The sequence below is a fragment of the Calonectris borealis genome, chromosome Z, assembly GCF_964195595.1.
Source record: "Calonectris borealis chromosome Z, bCalBor7.hap1.2, whole genome shotgun sequence".
NCBI classification, from domain to species: Eukaryota; Metazoa; Chordata; class Aves; order Procellariiformes; family Procellariidae; genus Calonectris; species Calonectris borealis.
Window position 1 is genome coordinate 49263298 of NC_134352.1, and position 19273 is coordinate 49282570.

The 19273-nt window shown below is 40.6% G+C and overlaps 1 protein-coding gene across 2 annotated transcripts in view; it reads left to right on the top strand.

Moving 5' to 3' along the window:
- Positions 1-19273, top strand: part of MLLT3 (MLLT3 super elongation complex subunit) — a 134438-nt gene that overhangs the window by 89930 nt on the left and 25235 nt on the right. For both annotated transcript variants that reach the window (XM_075137884.1, XM_075137885.1), the window contains one exon: positions 1785-2393. In XM_075137884.1, coding sequence (XP_074993985.1) covers positions 1785-2393 — 609 coding nt within the window. The remainder of the gene's footprint in view (positions 1-1784; positions 2394-19273) is intronic.

The following is a 19273-nucleotide window of genomic DNA, read 5'->3' on the forward strand; positions in this document are numbered from 1 at the left end:
CTAAAGGGTTGTAGTGCTTTAACCCTGGAGGGCAGCTGAGCCCCACACAGCCACTCGCTCACTCCCCCCCAGTGGGATGGGGGAGAGAATCAGAAAAGTGAGAAAACCCATGGGTTGAGATGAAGACAGTTTAATAGGTAAAGCAAAAGCCGCGCACGCAAGCAAAGCAAAACAAGGAATTCGTTCCCTCCTTCCCATCGGCAGGCAGGTGTTCAGCCATCGCCAGGAAAGCAGGACTCCACCACATGTAATGGTGACTTGGGACGCACTAAGTCCAGATGTCCCCTCCTTCTTCCTCCAGCTTTCATCGCTGAGCATGACGTCATACGGTACGGGATGTCCCTTTGGTCAGTTGGGGTCAGCTGTCCCCGCTGTGTCCCCTCCCAGCCTCTTGTGCACCCCCAGCCTCCTCGCTGGTGGGGTGGTGTGAGAAGCAGAAAAGGCCTTGGCGCTGTGTAAGCACCGCTCAGCAATAGCTAAACCATCAATGTGCTATCAACACTGTTTTGATCGCAAATCCAAAACATAGCCCCATACAAGCTACTATGAAGAAACTTAACTCTGTCCCAGCCAAAACCAGTACAAGGGTCAAAAAAGAAAAGCGGATTCTTAGCACTGTAGAATGGTAAGTGTGAATTGCTGGAGAACAAAACAGAGTTAGGGATTTGTACATGAATTTTATACAGATGAAACTGTATCCAATCTTACACAGGTGAGAGAATTTTGGATACCACTTTGGTCTGCAGCTGGTAAAGGACATGGATGAATAACCAACCAAATTATTGAAAGTCAAACCCAGAAGTGCATTTGTAGTATTTATACTGACTAGCACCCTTTTCAGTAGTTCCCCATTTCCAATAATGCTTTCTTTGCATAAAAATTATATTGGAAGAACACTTTATTGTAAGTATTGTTCATCATCCTCTTTTTCAACCTAAGAATTTCATTAAAACTGTGATTCTAAAACTGTGTATTGGGACACCTCTAACTAAATATATATGACATAGGAATGATCATGCTCTGCTCTTTCTGCTTTTGCCTATCTTATAGGACCTCTGAGCCATCACCCTCTCAGAAATCCTTCTCACTTATAACAGTTGAATTTAAAAAAATGCAATGAAATACTCATCAGAGACAGCAGCAATAAATATGAAGAAGAAAGCTTTTTTAGTAAAGGAGGTTTTCCATAAAAAGATGTCTACTGCTGAGATGTTGTGTGTAAAATCAAGTCTTCCCTAGCCAGGCTGGACCCAGAGTTGTTATTGTGTATGAGGAGAAGGATCTGGCAAAAGCTGGAGAGAGGATCACAGTAGAGAAGTCAAGCTTTGCCTGAAATGTCATCAGGAGCGCCTGTTTTGCTCTGATCCTGAAGTAATTCTGTTGACAGTATATGGTTCATATCCTGATCTTTCCTTATGATGGTTGTTTTTTTTTCTGGTAGCTAATGGTCACGGTTAACATTTCCTAAACTGTCTGTATGTTCATCTTATGATATTTCTTAAAAAAATATGTAATTCTTAAGATCAAAACTAACTTGTCTTGCAGATATTGACAAGCAGTGGTACCTGTTCATGTTCCACCACTTTGTAACAGATAAGTTGATCAAAATGATGGGGTTCGTATCTGTTCTTATATAGGTATTTGCAGTTTCTGCTTTTCAACCTGCAGTTCCAAGTTTTTAATATGAATCCTGTGTCCATATTGTGTCTGTCTTTCAGGGCTTTACGGGCTAGTTTTCTTTTTCTTTTTTTTTTAATGTAAAATTTTGCATCTCCTTTTTGCAGGACCCAGCTAGGATTCTGAACACAAATAGCAGCAGCAGCAGTAGTAACAGTTTTTCAAAGACCCACAAGTTAACAAAGGAGCACAAGGAAAAACCTTCTAAAGACTTAAAAGAACATAAAAGTGCCTTCAAAGAACCTTCCAGGGAACACAACAAATCTTCCAAAGAATCCTCTAAGAAACCCAAAGAAAACAAACCACTAAAAGATGAAAAAATGGTTCCTAAGATGGCCTTCAAGGAACCCAAGCCCATGTCCAAGGAGCCAAAATCTGAAACCAATCCCATCCTTACCATAACAGGTGGGCAGCAGCAAGAAAAAAAGACCCCCACAAAAAGGACATCTGTTCCGGACTCTGATGAACCTTCTGCAAAAAAAAGAAAAAAAAGTGGCTCGGATTTGTTATTTAAAAGTTTTTCTAGCGCCTCACCACTGATTCTTACTTGTTCAGCTGACAAAAAACAGACAAAGGATAGATCTCAACTCAAGGTGGGGAGAGTGAAAATTGAAAATGATGCACTGGAAAAGAAGACGCCTACTCTGCCACCGTTTGATGATATTGTAGATCCCAATGATTCTGACATGGAGGAAAACATGTCCTCCAAATCTGAAGTAAGTGGTGTTTGGTTTTTCTTCGTATGCCTTGAGTATTCCTGGTCTGTGAGATTGTGCACGGTATTTGTATTTTCACCTTCCTTTCTCCTGTCTACTGGCAGATTGTTCAAACTGAAGGATGTTAACCGCTGGTTGTTCAAACTTACGCATGTTCCAGTTGAATTGTATTGCCTGTTCAAGTCTACTCAATTTATAAATCCGTCAACATTATGACGAATGAGCGTATGGGAGATGGCTATAAATAATATTGCTCTTTTGATCCTGTTCTTTTGAATTTCATGCTTTTTGTGAGAGAAAAGGAAATTTATTTAAATGCTTGATTTCACACCCTAAGTCTTTGTGTTCAGGTGTTAGAGAATTCAGTAAATTAGAGTGTTACTTGTTATTTTTCTGCTAACAAGTTCTGTGAATGATGCCAGTTTTGTGAAGGAGGAGGAGTTTCTAGAATCCTCGCTCTGATGAGGAGAATTTATCCAAAGTAACAGGCTTACCCAAGAAGAAAGACTGTTTTTCTGAAAATTTGCTTTCCTGAAAATATTTGTCTACCATGCCTGCCTGAAAATACTTGCTCATCTGTTTTAAGCATCATTTGGTCTTGATGGTTAGGATTTTAATCATTCTCCTAGCAGACTTAGATTTTCAGAAGCACCTTTTATAGAGAGATGAGTAGAGAAGGAAAGGGGTGGGAAGGGAAGGCTTGTTTGGTGCCTGTATTTGTGCTTATGGCTATAGATAGTGTGCATGGTAGAGGGGAAGTCTTCCCAGCCGTGCCTGTTCAATTCTTTCATTTTTCTGTTTTCTGTTGGGTGCCTCTGTTACTGGCATCAAATTCATAGCCCTGCTTGCCCTCTCCGGAACAGACAATAAATACCCTGCTGTGAGGAGGTGTCAACATTAGGTTTTTACTTCATAGAAATTTGCCACAAGGGAGAAAGTAATTTATTTCTGAAGTGACCTTTTAATGATTGGTCCCTTAGGGCATGCAAAGGCTGTAAAATTTAGAAGGTTTGGAATAGGACAGGCTCTGCTTTACAGCATGACACTGGTGATGTTGTGGTTGGGGTGGCATTCTTGTTCTGGCTTAGAATTTATGGTTTAAACCTGAAAATGTTCACACTTGTCAGCCTTGCTGTAAATTAATTTTTAATGTCTTCAAAAGAAGCTGAATATTCTATTTTAATTTATGTCGGTACCCTTAAGACTCGCTACCTACCCTCAATATAGGCGGCTAATTAGCATAGATTTTGCTTTCAGATTTTCTATTCATTCAAATAGGTGCCATGTAGTGGCACATACACTTTTACTGGCAGCAGCGGTTCTCCGTTTTTCTTCAAAGACAAGAGAATTGAGAGGAACAACTGCAATGTAACTGGAATTTTACAAATGCAGGCACTACAGAGTTGGTGTGTGTTGCGTAGCAACTTGCAGATAACTGATATATGACGGATATGGATGGTGCTTAAAACCAATCCTTTTTAATTGTTGACGTGTGTTTCCGTCTTTGTTGTCTTGCAGCGTCTCGCCCATTACCAATGGTATAATGGGTACACCCTGGTGTTTTTCATAGGATGACACAAATCCACTTGCACTGCTGTTCGTCATCCATCTGCAGTTGACCTGCAGGACCTAAGGAGTTCCTTAATTCTGTACTAAAGCAAAAAAGTAGATTCAGGGTTTTCTAGTTCTGCAAGCCACTGTTACTGAGAGGGTAAACTACCAGAGTCTGCTCAAAGAGAAGCAGATCCTGCTAGTCTGGGCTCTGGTGTATTTTAACGTTGACGTCCTGGATCGTGGAACAGATAGGTCTTCAGTGGGAGGGCCAGTGCGCTCCACATCTGTATGGGTGAAAAGGATGTCTGCCACTTTGGGACTGTGCTCATTAATAAATCAGGCTGAGTATGGGTTCAGTCAGTGACTGGATACTATTTAGAAAATCAATAATATACTTATTTTTAGAAAAGGTATCTGGAAAACCCAGAATTATTCCCTAAGGTGCCTGTGAATTCACACCATTGTTAGGGCTATGGCAGAAAGAGCTGGGCAGCCTGGTTAATGAGTGTCTACAGAATGTCACAAAGAGTCCTTCCTTCTACACTTCATTAGTTTTAACAAAGGAGGTTAAGGAAAGGCGACCGAGCAGTGTAATAGAAGTAATTCTGTATGTTGGAAAAAATAGTTTGAGCTTTTTGTCTGTGTTGGTGGGTTTCTAAGCATTTCAGGAAAAGGAGTAGATTTTACAGCTAGATCCGTAAAGGGTATATTCTATAAATATAGCCAAATTAAAAAAAAAAAAAAAAAGTGAAAGGTTGCAATGTTACATAGAGAGCAGTGGAAGTGAAAATATGGTAATGCTTTTGCTATACAGGAACAGTTATTTCAGGTCTGTTAATGCTTCATGATACTAACCAACATAGTTGCCTGAAGCTGGGAAGACACTTCTTCAGTGGCATGTTCTGGCATAATAATATGCTATAAAATTCAGTCAAATGTTATTTCTTACTCTGGTACAGTTACAGTGGTGGGTATCATAGCATTGATGAACAAAGAACGTGTCATTATTTAGGAGCATATTCAGTAGTAAAGTTATCTAGGATTTATTCCTAAAGTGGCTTTAAAAAAGCAAAACCATAAAACCCAGCTCAGCAAATTTGCATTGGGTATAACAAATCAGATTACAAATCAATACCTAAAAGAAAATTGTTAGGATACCACAAAAATATTAACTTTGAGTCAAGTAAATTTTTTCTAGTTTATGTTACATTTATGACATAGTGCAAACCTACAGGCCGGATCGATGGGCCGAGGCCAACTGTATGAGGTTCAACAAGGCCAAGTGCCGGGTCCTGCACTTCGGCCACAACAACCCCAGGCAACGCTACAGGCTTGGGGAAGAGTGGCTGGAAACCTGCCCGGAGGAAAAGGACCTGGGGGTGCTGGTTGACAGCCGGCTGAACATGAGCCGGCAGTGTGCCCCGGTGGCCAAGAAGGCCAACGGCATCCTGGCCTGTATCAGAAATAGTGTGGCCAGCAGGAGCAGGGAGGTGATCGTGCCCCTGTACTCAGCACTGGTGAGGCCGCACCTCGAATCCTGTGTTCAGTTTTGGGCCCCTCACTACAAGAAGGACATGGAGGTGCTGGAGCGTGTCCAGAGGAGGGCAACGAAGCTGGTGAAGGGCCTGGAGCACAAGCCTTATGAGGAGCGGCTGAGGGAACTGGGACTGTTTAGCCTGGAGAAGAGGAGGCTGAGGGGAGACCTCATCGCGCTCTACAACTACCTGAAGGGAGGTTGTAGCGAGGTGGGTGTTGGTCTCTTCTCCCAAGTAACCAGCGGTACGACGAGAGGAAATGGCCTCAAGTTGCGCCAAGGGAGGTTTAGATTGGACATTAGGAGAAATTTCTTTACTGAAAGAGTGGTCAGGCCTTGGAACGGGCTGCCCAGGGAAGTGGTGGAGTCACCATCCCTGGAAGTATTTAAAAGCCGTGTAGATGAGGCGCTTAGGGACATGGTGTAGTGGGCATGGTGTGTTGGGTTGATGATTGGACTCGATGATCTTAGAGGTCTTTTCCAACCTGTATGATTCTATGATTCTAATACTGTATGAATTGTTGTAATAAAATTATGAATAACTTTGCTAAGAATTTTGTGAGGACAGTATTGTCTTCACTCCATGGAGTCAGAGATGTTCCCATTCTCAAACACACATGTCCTGAAATACTTACTGTTTTCTTTCTTGGTATTAGCTCATATGCATAATTATGCATCTCAAACATGGTAAATTTGAAATAAAAGGTGTAATATAAGAGAGCTGTCTGTAACTGCTCTGTTGCTAAGGTTGTATTACTTCACCTAGAATTATTTTAGTCGTGCTTTTATATTTTACAGAGAGTTCAGCTTGTCGGTAGGTGCACAAAAACAAGTAGGTTTTGTGCGCATTTCTTTAAAAAAAAAAAAGTCGGAGGGCAGGTTGAGATCTTTATTTCAGAGGTTTTGGAGGAGTCTTCCCTTGGCAAATATTCATTGCTTCTGAATTTCGCCCATTAACTAATTTTTTTATAATATGCGAGAAGCAAGTTAAGAAGTGGGACATCGGCAAACAGTGCTGGCATTATCTCTGGAAATTTGTCCAAGAAGCTGCATAGTAGAAGTTCAGATAAACTTGTTCGGCTTTTATCAAACGTATTCACCAGAAGCTAGAACTTCCTGCAAAAGTAAGTTTCTTCCTATCGCTGGTCACACTGAAGACTGTTTTCATAGCTGGGGTAGTCCATGATCAGTTCTCAATTGCGAAGGCTGGGTTCGGGTTTTTAAATTAAGGATGACGTTCTGAGAAGCCCTCATGGTAAAGGAAGCTGACGAGCATCATTAAGCAGAGGTGCCATTTCACTGGGTAGATGCTACAGGAAGGCAATGCTGCTTGTCCCCTGATTTCTTCAGAAATTTTTTCCCCTGTTCAGTGGATCGAGGTGGGGTATATCCGTTCAATTAATGGGCTTTAATTTCAGACAGAAAAGCATGGTGTGCTCAACCCTTCTCAATATTGGCATCATGCTCTACCTAGTTATGGGCATTCAGACTTGAAATACTGGCCTTCGCCTTCACAAAGTGGAGAATGTAGAGGTTTAGCACCCTCCGAGAGAGGTGGATTCTTTTTCATGTGGTACAGCATGAATGGCTAATCCACCCTCTGAGCTGTCCCTTAAAATTCAGGTTTAAGAACGCAGCCAGGTTAGCAGAGCATTGCCTTGGGGGCATTTCAGAAAGCCAAACACTGTCCTCTGATGCCCTGCAGTCAATCCCTGTTTTGAACTCCAAATACCTTTATGAAATTACAGTGGGAAATAAAGTGAATCACAGTCTTATTTAGTGATAAACTTTCTGCCCTTGTTTAATAGCCTTTCTGTGCATGACTTAAAGAATAAGACCACGTATGGTCATTTCTCTGTGGTCTATTTGGCATACGCTGTAGTGTGGTGCACTGCTGTATTTATTTTAGCTCTATTTTTCTGTTGACTTTGAGCTGTTGGCAAGTGAAACGTGTGTCTCCATTTCTCTTCACACTGCTTTGCTGAGTATCACTTTTCAAATACATCTGTGATTTGAAGTGTGTTGGACTTCAGCATTAGTGATAGGCTTGGTGTTCAAGACAGTGTTGGTCTTTTTAGAGTCATATGAGCTAGCAAAGCTATTCAGGAGCAACATGTAGTATATTCAGTCAGAAATTGCATATAAAGTCTGAGGAATTACTTTACTGGCTTTGATACGAAGCATGTAAAGTAGGGTATGGAGTGAAACATGTCAGATTTACGGTTTTATCGAGGCGTAGAAATATTAGCACAGTCCACTTGAAAACTCCAAAGATTTTGCTTTTAAATTCATAGCAGGGTGTTTTAGTTAAAGAAAACTCCATCTGTTTGCTTCCTATGTGGGACAGTGCAGCAACGTGATTAAAAAAAAAAAAAGGACTTGATGTCTTGATTTTGCTGCCTGTCTGGTCATGAAATACGGTGATGATCTCATAACTTTTGTGTGAGCTCCAAACTGGTGTGTGAGATGAGGAAATACAGAGGTTTGGATCTGAGTGAGGCATTTTCCATGGCTGGAGTTGCCCCTTCTGGAGCCATTGCAGAAGGGATGCTCTGATACTTCTTGTTTGATTATTATCAGTTTTGCTGGGCTGGGTAGGGAGGAAAACATGGTGCATAGCTCTAAGTGAAGCTGCTGCAGCAGAAAGGCACAAAGGAGATCAGGTGGATCATACATACATGTTAAGGCATTAACAAATGTTCTCAATGTATGTCCAGTTGCAGTGATCTAAATAAAAACTCTTAAAATCTGCCGTGCATGAAAATGGCTCCTCGGTGGATTTTTTTAAAGAATGCATGTGGCTCTGTTGGATGAATTTCTGTTCCTGGTGGAATTATTTTGCACATGATGTGTATTGTTTTTTCCCTTCCTGCCTGTATATGTCCCTGAAATTGTAGCATTGCCATTAGTAATAGTAGCAGCCTTTTGGCATGTTGAAGCCTACGGAAATACAAACTGAGCAGAAGTGCATGCTAGCAAATTGTGACAGCTCAGGAGTGAGGAGTTTCCGTTATTAAAAGCAGAGTACTTTAGCAGGTCTTTGGCCTTTGGAAAAAAATGCCAACTCCTTCTTAGGAAGTCCATTACAGAACAATGAAAATATAGTAGTGATCACATAGACTACGGGTTTGTACTTACTTAACTGCCTGCATATTTTAAAGCAGTCTTAAAGTTACAACATGAGTACCTTTTAAAAGTAATCCATAAAATGCCACTTTGGATCTGGCACATGATTATTAATTTGGCTGTTACAAAAGTGGAAGAATATTTTGAAAACCCCCATGGCCTTGTAAAACCTCCAGCCCTTGTTAGCTGAAAAATCCTGCTTTCTGCCAGGGCTGGGAGCCAAAGTGAGATCTCTTTCAGATAATATTTAAAGTTGGAAATAACAGTAGTGAAATAGAGCTCCATGTGGAATTTTCTTGTAGTTACCCAGGGAAAAAAAGGAAGCTGGGTTAAGATCTTTAATGACGCAGAAGAAGATTGACACTGATGATGTCCTTCATTGCAGGCTGGGCACCGTGGGTTTGCAACCTGTCATATTCTTAGAATCACTACTTTTTGCTTGATATTTTAATGCATTGTTTCCGCATGTGGTTACTTTTAGTCCAGGTGTGGATGCTGCTCTTAAAGCCCTGCCAGCCACTCTTGTGAGATTGTTTGCCCATAGTACTCCTGCGTCGAGGAGGTAATTCAGTAGTCGCAAACAGGTCGCAAGCAGGTCATGTAAATACTGTACAGTCCAGGGTGTTTCCTTCCAGATATGTGCTTAGAGAGAAACAGCGGCCTAAGATAATCAGACCTCCTTAGAGAAATGGTAGTAGGCACAAGTGTGCTCTATGGCCATCAGCATCTACTGTAGCATGGCACCATTCAGCTGCTATACTAAGCCTATTTTTATTAGCTGTTACTATGAAGGGAAAAATGCTTTGGCTTCGCTCACAAAAGCTTAGGTGCATATTAAGCTGCCCTGAATGTTGTGATATGAACCATTGCTGGATGAGGAAGCAGCAGGATTGACAGGTAGTGATTCCTCTGTGGCAGCAAGCTGGGATGTTAAAATGAGATACTTTTGTTACCACGGTGTGTTAGGAAATCAGTGGCTTACAAAAATGTTAAAGATTTAGAAATAAAACGGTGGAGATAAACTATGTAGATATGGTTGAATGTCCAAGTTGCAACTGTAATCCTGTGCAAGTCAGGAAATTTTGTATTTTTGAGGCAAAGTCATGGGTATTGAGTTGTTCTTTTCATTTTTAGGCAATGTCATATTTTGACCACAGAAATAATATCATACGTTATTAGGCTGGTAGTTCAGGCTTCAGTATTTTACTTTATTCACAAGTGTTGGCTACATCTGTTTCAGTGGGTACTACTCATGTGGATTAACTCTATCATTTGCATAAATGCATTTTTGGAGTGGGGCCTTATTTTCTATATTTTGACCCTGGAAAATGCTATTCACCTGCTAGCCTGCGGAAACTAAGGATTTTAACTGGATATGTGCAGTACCAGTATTTTCATTATATTCTTTCTTTTGTGGCAAAAAAAGACTTTGTGCCTGGTGCAGTAAAGTCATGACAGTTTCGTGAGGCCGAGATGATTGCAGTCAAAATACTTAAGATGGGATATTTTATTTTAATCATGATCGGGTGAGATCTTCTCGATATGGATTTCGTTGCTTTGAAGTTGCTTTATCTACTTATATACCGTATGTTGCGATGCAGAGAAATGACTCCGTATAATTAAAATAAAATCCAACACCTGTTAGTTATCAGCTGAAATAGTTTAACTATGTCTACAATAGTTATATTTATCCAAGGCTTTTACGCCCTTTTATTTTTTGTGTGGAACCATCAAGTTTACAGTTGTTTTCTTTGGCAAAAATGGTGTGTTTTACTAATGTACTTTTGAAGGTTGCTGCCAAACTCCCCATGAAATTCATTAGATAATTTTCATAACGCTTCCCATTCAGAAGCTTGCAATCTAGTGATGACTGATGTGAATTCTCCAGGACACACCATAAACGCACAGTTTTATTTTTAAAGATGGAGTAATCCCCTGAAGTTTAAGTTTTATCAAGGCAGGATAAAGGCTGCCTGAACTCACTGCTGCTGTGAGTGTATCATATATCATGCATGTGTAGATTTAATGACAATTCATTGCCTGCTGATGAGGGACTGCCGTTCAGCTCTCCCTGTTGTGCTGGGTGTTGCCGCCCTGCGGGGGAGCACGGGGGAATGGGCAAGGGGTGCTCCTGATGAACATCATGTGCCTGCCCCAAACTCGAGGGTGGTGGTGCCAGCGTGTCACTGTTTTTCCACTGTTGACACGTGCATGTAACCCTGGTACAGGGAGTAAGTGAAAGCAGATGTAATCCAACGGTGCTCTTCCTTGCCCTCTGTGTCGTTGCCTGTTCCCTCACGACAACAGTGTCCACTCCTTCACTGCAAAATCAAGGCATGCCAGGCAGCAGTTACTGTTTAGGGAAAACCTCATGCCTGCAACTAATTCTAACAATAATTTGGATGTTCGCTGAAGGTCGTCTTACATCACCCACCAGCAATAGAAAAACTGTCATTCTCTTAAACTTTAAGAAGCGGTGGGAATTTGCTTTAGCTCACTCTGTCGTCATTCAGTAGTGCCGTGTTACTCGGCTTAGTCAATACCTTAGTACAGCTGATGTTTTTGTTAGGAAAAGATGTTGCAAAATGAATTTTCTTCACACTTTTTCCCACAAACAAACAAAAAGCTTCGAGTAAAACATTCAGCTGTGTTGATAGTAATTCCTATAAAACCTAACATTTTCTATTAAAAGCCTCTAAGCAGGCTTGCATCTTCCCTTGAAAATAGAAATCCTCATCTGCCCGACTGAAATGTGTAGTTTGTGCTTCCTCTGGCCTTGAGTGCGTTAGTGGGATTTCTAATGCTCCTCTGCGAGCAGCAGTATCTCACGCCATTCATTCCCATTTGGGGCTGAAAACAAGTAGGTGCGTATAGCTTTGGTGATCAGACTGTGTGGTGATGAAGGGACCAAGAAATTTGCTAGTTAATGCTGACTTTATCTCATTGAAAACGATAGTCCTTGCCCACATGTGTAGCACAGCAAGACAGGGCTGCCTGATTCTAGGACATGTATGTAGGTTTTTTCAAATTAATCTTGAGACACGTTACCTGTTCTTGTTGTGGATGTCTGAACCGCCGTGAAGGAATTGCTTACTGTGTACTAACTGTGCTGCAAGCCACCTGGCAAAAGTGAAGGAAATTATGTTCTGTGTTGTAGGAGTTAATGTTTCAGGCAGCAGAGTTAGGAGATAAGGATAAGTGGAGCTATTTGCACTTGCCTGAGTCTGTTTAAAGATCCACAAAACTTGTGTCATCACCTCAAAGCAACGTAAGAGGAGAATGTTTAAAGGTGACTGATAATATATACCCCGTCACTAGGAGAGCTGTGTTTCGTAGCGCAGGTTAACAGGCAGCTCTACTGGTGCCTGAGCGCCCCACGGAAAGATTACTCATGTATCTGGGGTAATGGGTACCAGGGGCAGTAGTAACTGGATTGGTGGCCTCAACATTGATTACCCCCATCAGAAAATCATTGCAAAGCTTTATGCCCTTTAATATCGTTGTGGGTGAGCAGTTGTGATTAGGACAGAAGTAAATCAAATAACTTTGCTGCTCTGTGTGATTTATTTTAGGTGTTACCTAAATAGTGGGAGGAGATTACATATGAGTCCAACTTGTGTGTTTTTAATGATTCAAATTATCAACCGCAAAAGTGTTATGGTTTAAACCATGACAAGAAAAGAGTAGATTTAGGCTGTGATAATTTTAATTTCTTTCATTGTGTGAATAATCTTCTTCCATTGCCCATGCTGCTTTAATGCAGTTTAGTTAATACACTGTAACTTTATTCTATGGAATAGAAAAGGACGTGGTTTCAGACAGTGCTTATTGCATTGCATCTTCCACAAGGAGAGTAAAATGCCACCAGTGGGCAGGAGTATCAAGGAAAGAGCCATGGTCTGAATATTCTGGACCACAACAGTTCACTTGCAAAGTTTCTCAGGTTCAAGGCAGGGAAAGGCAGGTTCAAGGCAAAAGGAAAAAGCCACTCTTGGTGTTCTTGGTGACCTAAATTTGCTTTGGGAGAGGACCATTAGGAGTGGATAAAATTTTGCGAGTTAAATATTACAATTTTAGCCAAAGAAAACAGTTTGTAGATGTGATGGTTCAACTTGATTTATTTGTGCTATATGCACCTTTTTGATCCTTTAAACACTGTAAAACTCAAGATTGATCAGGGTTGTAGCACATGAGATCTTAATTTAGCCAATATTTTAAATAATAATAATAATAATTAGCCAATATTTTTTATAAGTTCAGTTACCTGTATCAATTACATTACAAATATAGTACACTACATTATACTGGTTTGAGTGAAATGTAGTTTAAATATAAACAAGTATTAGATATTCTTATTTTTTAAAGAGATTGTCTTTATCTAGTGTTAGTAATTTATTACACCTTATCAAACAGTTGCAAAACTCCTTCTACTAATACAAAGCTGAGATCACACTATCAAAAACCTATTTAAAGTTCTCCAAAGCAGGGAAAAGGAGCAGGGGAAAAAAAATTACTATTTTTTGTAGTAATCAGTAAAAGTACATGCGTAGGCAAAGTTACAGCACACAGATGTGTCAGCCGTAAATGGTAAAATACCAGTAAGATGACATCAATCTGTTCTGTGTTTTTTTCTCAGAGAATCAACATTGTATAGTTCTGTATGTATATAATATGCATGATCTTCTGTGAAAACTACTAGACAAATACATAATATTAGCATAGAGCAAGTGCATAAGAACCATGCTGACAGATGCCTCAGAAATATCTATACAGAAAAATGTGCATAGAGCATGCTGTTGCCAACTATGACATCTAAAAATCATTGTTCAGTTTACAGTATCACAAAATTGGCTAAAAATTATGAAACTTTGAATAATAGTTTTGAGGGGCTTTGTTTTGCTTTAGGGACTCGAGAATTTCTTAGGGTGCAACATAGCTTTTTCTGTTTTTCTCTCTGCAGCTTTTCACTGAAACTGGAATGTACAGAAATGAAAGCTGAGATTTTCACATATTCATTTAAATCCCAGTAGTTAAGTTTGAGAAAAAAGTAAATATAACGAGGCTTGCTGTAAAACTGACAAGGCCAACAAAGATGGCACAGAAGAGCTGCACTAGATCTCTCTATAGTGTATGGTGAAATTTTGGACAAAATTTTTTTTATTTTCTGGGATATGGGTTCAGGAGCCAGCAGTCTGCAAAGCAAAGACAGTATATTTAGGTTTGTATTTACTTGATGTGCATGACCTTGACAAGATTTCTGCATAGTAAAGGTTTAGTGTAGGGTCATGCTGGGAGCACTCTACAGAGTTTGAGCTACATAAGAAGAGAGAGGAACTATGGTGAATTTGCAAAGGCTGTGAGTAGCTGCTGAGAAGACCAGATCTCTAATGGTATGGAAATGTTCCGTAGTGCAGAATAACATCCATAACAGAAGTTTTATGTGTGGTGAGATCGTCCTCCAGCTGCTTCTTTGTTAATATGAGTGCATGATTTTCTAACATCAGGACCTCACATATGGGAGAATTTAGGTGAACAACCTTCTTATCGCACCAAAAGTGACAGCAAACAGTTTCCCAAAACAGTGAACTGGGACTGCATCAACATCTGCCCTTCTCAGTGCTGATACGTAAAATGGGGCACAGGAGAGAAAATACGGCAGGAGAAGAGAATCGGGAAATGTTGGCTTCTGATACAGCAGCTGTCAGGGCTGGCCAGAACAGCTACCACCTATCTTCTACCATTGCTACTATTAATCCCTTTAGAGGAGAAAAATGTAGACTAATTGAATTAAACTCTTACATTGGCTTTAATACCTAGGCTGAATTTTCTAGTTTGTGTCTAATACTAAAATAGAGGGTTAGACTTTCTTTCTAAAACACATTTCTCTCCTTTGTTGGCTTATGAGAGCTTTGTGTATAGAATGTGTGAAGGTTCCCAAAGGGAAAGTTTAAAAACTATAAAGTCAAACTCCCAGAAAATCAATATCTGAGTATTGCTTGTCAGCTTAACCTGGCCTTTCCACACTTTACAATCAGTGACCATTCTCTCATCACAGGGCTTTCATGCCACTGAGCTTACAGAGTACGTAATATTCTTCAAATAAGTGATTTATTTAGGATATCTTCATCTTCCATCAGTGGGCCCCATTTTTGTAGGTGTTTTTTTTCCACATAATTCAGACTTTGAATAGAATATAGAGCTGTTAACTTCCCCATGTTGTGCTGCTTATACTTTATTAATTCTTCACAAATATTGATGTCTTTTCACACATTTCTGGGGAAATGTGATCCAGATAACACAGTTTTTAGTGCCAATTTTGAAAAGCCTAAGACTTTATATAACCCTGTCTTTGCCAGCATTACCTACATATTAAGAACAGAGATTTCATCCTTCTTGGTTGGGGTTATCTGGCGAGAACTTCCATCAGTTTGCACTCTGCCTCTTTCAGTTTGTTAAGGACCATGTTCATACTCACATGACCATACACATTTTTGTTTTACCTTTAGTTCACTCATTACCTTGTAGGCATGAAATCCATGGAAACTGTAGTATTCAGCTGCTCTACATGAGAAACCATAATCTTCTCTCCTGTACTTCTTTGCCTGCTTTACTGTGTGTCTTCCGCTCTTACCAGTAAGATTTCTCCAGCAAAAATATTCTTACAGGCAATGGCCTTCACTAGTGTTTCATCTTCCAACTGTATTGTGTAGTGTCCTGCAAAAGAATTTTTTTATCCACATGTGTTAGCTCAGTCTCCTGTGCATGAGTCTTTTCTAAGTCTTACACTAGCTTGAGTATTTCTGAGCTTTTATGTTAGCAGTGTCTCAAATTTATTTTTTATTGATAAAGCTGAGACAAAATATGTACATAAATATAGAAGGAAAATTATTTTCTTTCAAAAGTAGATACATGTTTGAGTAGGAAGATCTCTGAAGAAAGGCAAATCCTGCTTCATCCAGTGCAGTTGTTCAGACGAAACAGTTGCAATGTTTGGCTTAAGGTCTTTTCTTTTAACTAATTGTTAAATGAAGGCTGTGTTTCATATTCACAGAATCATGGATTGGTTGAGGTTTGAAGGGACCTCTGATGGTCATCTGGTCCAACTTCCCTGCTCAGCCAAGGCCACTTAGAGCTAGTTGCCTAGGTCCATGTCTAGACATTTTTTTAATATCTCTAAGGAGGGAGACTCCACAACTTCCCTGGGCAACCTGTGCCAGTGCTTGGTCACCCTCACAGTAGAAAAGTGTCTTCTGATGTTCACAGGCAACCTCCCGTGTTTCCGTTTGTGCCCGTTGCCTCTGGTCCTGTCACCGCTGAAAAGAGCCTAGCTCTGTCCTCTCTGCACCCTCGCTTCAGGTATTTATATACATTAGTAAGATCCATGAGGAACCCCCAGGTCCTTTTCTGCCAAGCTATTTTCCAGCTGGGTGGCCCTGAGAATATGTTGGTGCATGGGGCTGTTCTTCCCCAGGTACAGGTCTTCACACTTCTCCTTGCTGAACATGAGGTTCCTATCGGCCCATTTCGCCAACCTATCAAGGTCCCTCTGGGTGGCAGAATGACCCTATGGCATATCACCCACTCCTCCAGTTTTGTGTAATCAGCAAATTTGCTGAGGGCATACTCTGCCCTGTCGTCCAGATCATTAATGAAGATGTGAAACAGGACTGGACCCAGTACCCCAGGGGTACACTGCTAGCTACTGGCCTCCAACTAGACTTTGCACCATTGATCACAACCCTCCAGCCCCAGCCATTCAGCCAGTTTTCAATCCACATCACTATGTGCTCATCCAGCCCATACATCAACAGCTTGTCTACGAGGATCTTAGGGGAGACAGTGTCAAAGACCTTACTGAAGTCCAGGTAGACAATATCCACTACTCTCCCCTCATCTACCAGGCCAGTGATCTCATCACAGAAGTTTATCAAGTTGGTCAATCATGACTTCCTCTTGGTGAAGCCATGCTGACTACTCCTGATGATTTTCCCATCTCTAAGTGCTGGGAAATGGTTTCCAGGATTAGCTGCTCCATCACCTTCCCAGGGATCGAGGTGAGGCTGACCGGCCTGTAGTACCCTGGGTCTTCCTTCTTGCCCTTCTTGAAGACAGGAGTGACATCCGCTTTCCTCCAATGTTTGGGCACTTCTCCTAGTCACCATGATCAATCATAGATTATCGAGAGTGGCCTCGCAATGACATCTGCCAGCTCCCTCAGCACTCATCAGGGCGCATGGACTTGCCCAGGTAGCAGGTACAGAGTCAACTTAATTAACAAATAGCCTCCTCTCCATCAGTGATACGGAATTTTTGTTTTAAGTTATTACAAATAATTAAGGCAGCTAATTGTATCAATACCTTAGGTCACATTCTCTGCCAAATGACTGTCTCTGCCTCCTCTCAAAAAATCAATAATCTGGCATTTCCTGTTTAAATTTTACATCTCCTTAATCTGAAATTACTTCTCTAAATAATTTTTTAGTTCCTTAAATGTCATAGTTACGAATAAATATTTCCATTTCTATGAGAAAATAATTAATTCCACTCCCCACTCCATACCCCTGTTCTTCCATCTTACCTGAGAGCTAACTTTTGTGAATGGTTAAAAGGGAACAGTTTTACCCTGCCTTGGAGGTTAGTTGCTAATGTAGCAGCTTGACAGGAGATGTGGTGATACGGAATTTGGGCAGGGTGCAGGCAGCTCCGTTCAGGCTTACGGTGTTACGGACACCCAAACGGTGTCTCCCCTTGGCGGTGGCAGATGTGGACACTTGGTGGATGAGGTGGGGTCGTTCTGTCCTTTGAGCTACAGGTGGGTTGGATTACTCTACTAAGAGCTGAGGCGGTGGCCAGTGACAGGGCACTTAAGAGGCAGTAGAAGTTGTAAGTAGAGGAGTCCTGTTAGAGAAGAAGGCTTGTCCTGGGGGAGCATGTTCCTTTTCCCTGAGAAGCTAACTTTGGACAAAGTGGAAGTGGAAGTAATACTCAGCTATAAGCAGTTTTAAGTGGAGAGAGTTTTTGGTATGTATGGCGCAGGGAAACGTAAATCTTTAGACTATTGTGCGCAAAAATAGGAAATGTGTAGACTGGCCGATATGAAATGGGATATTACTACACCACTTAAATTTAATTCAGGAAACAATATGTAAGCTTCCTTTGAAAATGGTTCAGGGGAAGGCAAGAAAAGCCATTGTCACCCACATACAGATGTTTTTTATTTTTTAATGTAAATAAGGAGCTTGAAATGATGGCGTTTATTTTTAGAAGTTACATAAATCTGGACAACCATGAAATATTACAGAAACAGCTCTATTATATCCTGTGTCATAAACAGGTGAGGTTGCCTGAAAATTCTTTGCAGCTCAAGAGTAAGTTGTACTACTTGTGAAAACAGACAAGAGTTTGGAAGTGGCAGAAACCAAGTGATTTAGAGCTGGTGAAAAGGTACCTTTTCAGGGAAAAGCTGAGCCAAAGAAAAGTCCCTTTTCTTGCTGAACAGTTTCAAAGCACAGAATCCCTCAACCAGGCCTAATAAAGAAGCCAGTGTCTCCTGTGCATCGGTGTGAGAGCACTAAAACAAAATAGACTGTCTAAGAATGCAATAAATCATATCGGGTCATTGCACTAATGAACAGTTTGGGCCCAAGCTCTCATTAGCTTGTCTGCAGGAAGAGAAAACTAGTAAAACAGGAAAAGGACATATGAGAGAAGCTCTTTGCTGGTACTGTCTTAAGCTTTTATTGTTGAAGAACACCCTTTAGCTAATTTCAGACCCATTAAAAAAAAAAAAAATCTGTTTGGTGATTAGTAACCAGCGGATAAGAGCAGAAAGCCCAAGCGAATAAAGCCATAAATACCTAAGTCCTTGGGATAGCAGCCTGTAAAACTGTCAAAAAGCATTGCTTAGATGACAAAAGATAGCCTCTGGTAACTAGAGGTAACTAGCCCCTGGTAACATCAGCGCTGTCGGCACTAATCCATATTCGTTTATGGAAGGCATATTTTTAGTTCCTTCTAAAAAGGCAACTCTTTTCTGTTAAAACATTCGTTCTTATGTTAAAAGCAGCTGTTTCCTCTGGGTGCGCTCTCACCCCAGATTTCTCAAAGTCAAAACAGCTAGGTTTAATTCCGATACTTAACAATTTTAACATTTATGCTAATCTGTATTTCTTGGAATAAATTTTCAGACAGGGCCGTTTGAGGAAATAGTGTAAATTGTTTCAAGAGGCATTAAGAACCCTTTTTAGAAGAGTATGGATGATCATTTGTGTTTCACTGGGACTTTCTATGTTTTGGCTTCTCAAAGTGATCTTGCTAAAGCAGAACAAAATTTTTACCAGGAAGGTATTATAACAACTTTATATGTATTCATATCCATTCCTTCTTATGATCCTGTCTCAGTTGGTAAATGCTGGGAGAAAATTTTGACACAGAGGAATTTCGCTGGTGTTTGCATGCCTTGTAATGTGAACGAGACCAGGCCTTTTCCCTTTTTTCATTTCCAGTGAACTGGTTCAAAAAGAAAGTAGTGAAGTTTTAATAGTGACAAATATCTCTGCACCTGTGTGATTTTTTTTTCCCTACAGTTTTAGCACTTCTTCAAGTATTTTAAACTGAATATGATAGTCTTTTAGTGTTTGTTACTTTTCTAAAGGAATGGATTTTA